The sequence below is a fragment of the Charadrius vociferus genome, unplaced genomic scaffold, assembly GCF_000708025.1.
Source record: "Charadrius vociferus isolate BGI_N301 unplaced genomic scaffold, ASM70802v2 scaffold217, whole genome shotgun sequence".
Classification (NCBI taxonomy): Eukaryota; Metazoa; Chordata; class Aves; order Charadriiformes; family Charadriidae; genus Charadrius; species Charadrius vociferus.
The window spans coordinates 3,845,167-3,850,884 of NW_009649190.1; the positions used below are offsets into that span (position 1 = coordinate 3,845,167).

Below are 5,718 nucleotides of genomic sequence, written 5' to 3' on the forward strand. Positions count from 1 at the left end.
TCGCTCTAGAGGTAGCTGGCGGGAATGCTGGTGGCGCCCGCTTTTACAACAAGCCAGCGTTTGGGGGCCACTCGCTTCTTGAACAAGTGCACCTCTTCCACATGAGTGATTTAGACCCACATCTCTCTTATCAGGGAGGAGCACCCCAGGCATGGTGCTGCAGGCGCACGAAGCCTCTGTAAACAAGGTGGGACAGTTCAGTCTAACAGCTTTATGCATGGCCTAACTGAAATGTGATGGCACAGGATGGGGCCGCTGTAACCTCTCCAGTTTGTGACCTGTGGTAAGGAGCAGAGGGTGGTACAGAGTGCAAGCTTCAAAAGCCAGAACGAATGGCAGGGTGAAGGAAGCATGGCACTGTAGTCTGTTAGTGAAAATGTTCAGGTAGCAGAGAAAAACCTGGGGTTTTAGTTGCTTTTCCAGACTCTACTTTATATATTTTATCTTTCAAAAGCTAAATTGGTGAGAGGGCTGGAGACAACCCTTAAAATAAGGGCTGAGAATCAGGTCTCTTCCCTCCTCGTGCAATGTCATAACTAGGCTACAGGCACTCCTCTCCCTTGCTCAGCTGCTGAGCCCTGGAATATCACAATCTCTGTGCCACCTGTTTTGAATGTAAGTGGCTGTAGCTGTTCTGTTAAATGTGCTTCTAGCAGAGAGCCAGCCCCCCTCAGCCTTTTAAGCACTGCTCCATGCTGTTGGAAGCTCCCAGCAGGGCTTAGCTTAGGGATGGAATGTAATGTGTACAGTGCGTAATGTCAGAGCTTTGCAACAGGACAAAAAGAGGAGGTGTTTGATACTGAGGCTTCTTGCAGCTGCTGAGGATTTTTCAGATCATAGCTTTGGATGTTGTTGCTACCTTGTGATCTGATTTGCAGTCTGATCGCAGCCTTCCGGGACATCTTCACAAAATACTTCTAGGGTTTTATAAAGTAAAACTTCATTAGTCTTTTAATGTTTGGCCCCAAACTTGCATTTGTACTGTATTCCAGACACGATAGTAACCTTGGTGGTCACTGCGAGCCCAGCAGTTTTCGGATCAATTTCACTCTGTAGCTTGCAACGGAACTGAAATGCTGCAGTCATTGCTTGCACAAGAGAGTAAGTGAGCAAGCTTCACGTTTGAGCAAGTACCTAAGAAGAGCAGAAGTGCCCCAACAGAGCTCCTGGGGAAGATGCCCGTAGTGCGAGGGCTTGCCGGGAGGAGGAGATGCCTGTAGAACCGAAGGGTCGTGGGCATCTGTTGATTAAACAGATCTTGACAGAGACCCCCCGCACCCCACCCCTCAAGGGATGACCCAGGGAGTGATTTCCCATAAGGGGGAGGCAGAGCTCAGTTAGATAAGGAGGAAGAGTTGAGGAACAGCATCAGAGAGAATGACATGGAGATGCAGGCAAAGGCAAAAGATGGCGTAACTGGAAGAACTGAAGGTGGAAGAATAAGGCCATTAAGATGACTTGATCTCAGAATGAGTTACTCAAGATTGAAAGGAAGATAGTAGAGAGTAGTCAAGATTCACATCAGTTCCAGAAGCAGACAGGAGTGTGTGACTGCTGAATCCTGATTAAGTGATCCAGAATATAAAATACCATGCTGCACTAGTTAAAAGTCTTTCAAAAAGATTTCTAGTTGTTTAAAAAAAAAAAAAATCAGTGGGAAAAATGTTCGTAAGTATAACTAGCACTAGTGGGGAGAACACTTGTCAGAAGCATCTCCACATAATACTGGATGAATAACTACTCTGCTGAGGAGTATTTGGAACATGCAGAAAGAAGAAGCAGGAGTAGTAGCAAGAAATAGGTGTAACTGTGTACATCCTCTTGTTTTGGTGTTACATGGCATAGAAAGAAAAAGCAGGGCCATACAGTGAGGATGTGGGAGTGTTTCTGGTGGTGCTGAGGAATTACCTTGGTACCATTCCAAAACTAAAAGAAACATTTAGAAAACTAAACGCTTCACGTTTGGCTTCAGTTAGCTGGATGTGTTGAAGATGGAGGGGAGATAGCAAGATGGATCATGGGCACTGAAGAAAGAAGCAGCAAGGTGGAAGCAAAGCTGAAAGAATGTGGTTTGTGCAGGTCTAGAGACCAGATAATCTCTCAACTGTGGGTGATGCCTTGTGATAGAAGAATATAAAATGCACACCCACTATTATTCTCTCTTATTGGGATAGAACTAACAAAAACTTCTGCTGGCCACTGGGAGCAGACTGAGAGGGAGAAGAAGGACTTGGGCTAATTGAAGAGGGGAAGCTACAGTAACGCAGCCAAGGCAGCCAGGAAGGACTGGACTGCATTCCTCTGCCTTCAGAGGCAAGGCAGTACTGCTGTCACTGTACAGAGCTCTTGAGAAACCTCATCTGGTGTATTCTGCGCAAATGTCATCATCCCCGCTCAGGGCGGAGCAAACCTAAAGGTTTTGCAAAGTGGGGGGCAAGCAGGATAGATAGTTTAACAAGTAAAGGCAGAGAGGCATCTCTTCATTTGTGCTCTCTTGGAGAGCGGCTGTCAAACCTAATGGCCAGTCTTCACAGAAGAGTGGAATATATGCTAATAAACATTGCTTGATATTAATCATTAGACTAGAAGGTTCTGGAACAATCTTTCTAAAGGAACAAAAACCACTAACTGCTTCAAGATGGATTCTTAAGTGGATTGTATAATAATTTTTCCCATAGTGGTGGAGATCTGTACAGAATAGTCCAGGAGGACTTTCTAGACTGTTTACCTGAGAATTCCAATTGGATTGACACTGGCAGCATAAGGAAGGGATTCCCACTGTGACTGTATGATCTGACTCAGTGCTACTCCAGAAAGCTGTTGTCATTCTGTGTCCCAGTTCTGCAAAGTGCTTGAGTACACGTACACATCAAAGTGCATTGAGGAGAGGCTGAGAGAGTTGGGGCTGTTCAGCCTGGAGAAGAGAAGGCTCCGGGGAGACCTTATTGCGGCCTTCCAGTACCTAAAGGGGGCCTACAGGAGAGCTGGGGAAGGACTTTTTACTAGGGCATGTAGTGACAGAATGAGGGGGAATGGATATAAACTAGAAAAGGGCAGGTTTAGATTAAACATTAGGAAGAAGTTTTTCACTTTGAGGGTGGTGAGGCACTAGAACAGGTTGCCCAGAGAGGTTGTTGAGGCCCCATCCCTGGAGGTGTTCAAGGCCAGGCTGGACGTGGCCTTGGGCAACCTGGTCTAGTGGGAGGTGTCCCTGGCCATGGCAGGGGGGTTGGAACTCGATGATCTTTAAGGTCCTTTCCAACCTAAATCATTCTATGATTCTCTTTGTGTCCGTCAATCGTGTATGTATGTGCCCTGCTGAATTTACATAGCGTATAAGAAGAGAGGCTACAGTTACTTTTGGAAAAAGTTACTGTGCATGGTTATTAGGTGAGATGTTGTGCTTAAAAATTCATGCTTTTAAGCTGCTTACTTAGTTTCCACCTAAGGATGACGGGCATGTTCTTAAATACAGCTCTCTTGAAAGAGATGCCTCGGGCATGGGGTGAGTGCAGTATGTGAAAGCATAATACTTTTTCTTCATGTTGAAATTCTTCTTTTCTTCCTCAGTTGGGAATTTTGGGTGCATCATGTTTCATTCTGTAAGTGCTTCAGAAGACACTTGGACATAGTGCCCAGTCCTGTCAAGGCTTGCCCTCCCTTTGCCCCTGCAGATCCCATTGTGCAGATAAGAGTGTGGCTTGTCCTAAGTGGAATTTCCTCCTCAAACATGAACCTCCAATTTAAGTTTAGGGTTCTGTGTCCAGCCACGAGAAGCGTTTGACATTTTTAGTTCTGTGTTCCCTGTCTCTCTCCTTGCATTGAAAGTTGGGATTCAGCAAACTATTTAAGCGTGTGCTTCAGTGTGTCCTTTTCTGGAAACATGATAAGTGATTACAGAAAAGGTGATTGAATGCTGCCAGTTCAGCATGAGCTTTATACTTTACAAAGTTGATGCTAAACACTATTTCACAGACTTTTGGTTTGAAACTTCTGACATAAGTATTTAATTTTTCTTGTGCTTGTTAATTTAGTGAGTGATTTTTGCAGTGGCTTAATGTTGCAAAATACATCTGTTCAGTCTCTCTTTTTTTTCTTCCCCTGTCCTGTTTTTCTTTTCCCTCCCACCCCCCTTCTCTTCAGATCGCTCCGGAATAGAAAATGTCAATTCTGTGGAGGCGCTTCAGGAAACACTAATCCGTGCATTAAGGACCTTAATCATGAAAAACCACCCAAATGAAGCCTCTATTTTCACAAAACTTCTTTTGAAATTACCCGACTTGCGTTCCTTAAACAACATGCACTCTGAAGAACTCTTGGCCTTTAAAGTTCACCCATAGGCCTTTAGGTCTCATTCGTACTTGGACTTGCCTCGTGTTAAACTGTTTTGTGCTAAAATATGTATTTATACAGTTGTACCACTTGTCAGAGAGAGAGAAAGAGAGAGAGTTCACGGACTGTGAACGATTGATAGCTGTCCCATAACCATGCAATAACGCTTCAGCAGGTGCTTTCAGCTAACGGCGGCACAGCAGTCGGAGTCCTCCAAGACGTCCAGACCCAGCTGTGCCCCACTTGTGCAGAAGAGGTTGTGATAAGCCCGAGTCAATATGGACTGTTCTTTCACTTAGGAAAAAAAAAAAAAAATCAAAACCACCACTGCCCTCTCATGTAAACTGAATGCAAAATAGCTGTGTATGTGCATATGGAGCATGGAATGGGGTGGCAACAATCCTGCGCTAATAGGAAAATGGAAGAGCTGATTTAATTGGTCTTTCACTTATCTAATAGATGTACGTCTGTGTCTTTTGATAACTCACTCATGGTTTCACTGTTGTTATTCCATTAAACCCGATGGAATGATTTCAGCCTGCACCAACTCTTCACTGAGTGTGTGTTCATGCCATGTGTATATAATATAAATAGTTAAGTAATGAGTGTTTATCGCTATATAAAGAACAGAGTTGTGTGTATATATGTGTATGTATATAAATAGTTCTATACATAAAGTATACATATAATTTCTTCACAATATTTTAAACTGTGAAGGAATTTAGACTTACAACAGAAGGTGATCTATGGAAAGAACCAAATAGATGCACTTTGCATATTGCTGAACTAATTATCTGAGCATTTCTAATTTTTAGAAAACATCAAATTTGCATTAATATGCTGTGTTTGTTAATTTAAAAAAAAAAAAAAACCACAAAAAACCACCACAAAGTGGCACCAAAGGGGCAGAGTCAGATTCAACTTCCAGAAGGGGTTTGTAGAGAATATCAGGTGGAGATGGTTGGTTGTGACAGTAATGAGATTGATTGTCCATTGCCACTGAGGTTCTTACATTCTGGTAAAGGTTAAAGAAGCACCAGATGCTCTTCAAAAACTTCAGCACAGCCAGAAAGAAACAATCAGATGAATAACAGCATCTATCAGAAAAGAAAAAAAATGGGAAAAATGTATCCATGGTTGCGTTTGGGTGTATGTGTGTTCTGTGACCATTTATTTCTTGCAATACATCATTTTGCTGCTTCATTGCTAAATGAGAATTGAACACAGAAATGTGAGATTCCTCATGTCTTTTCACAATTCGGGCTTTGTGGTTCCCATGCCTGTTCTTCTGGAGCTCTCCATTGGTGTGTGTGCATGTGCGTGTGTGTGTACGTGCAAAGAAGGTGCACTGGATAGTCTGGATTTTTTTCTTAAAAAACACCACAA

The 5,718-nt window shown here is 43.3% G+C and overlaps 1 protein-coding gene across 1 annotated transcript in view; it reads left to right on the plus strand.

Moving 5' to 3' along the window:
• Positions 1 to 5,181, plus strand: part of NR1D2 (nuclear receptor subfamily 1, group D, member 2) — a 19,490-nt gene extending 14,309 nt beyond the window's left edge. The window contains 1 exon segment of the mRNA XM_009888938.1: positions 4,144 to 5,181. Within this exon segment, the coding sequence (XP_009887240.1) occupies positions 4,144 to 4,340 (197 nt within the window). The 3' untranslated portion in view covers positions 4,341 to 5,181.
• Positions 5,182 to 5,718: the final 537 nt, after the last annotated feature.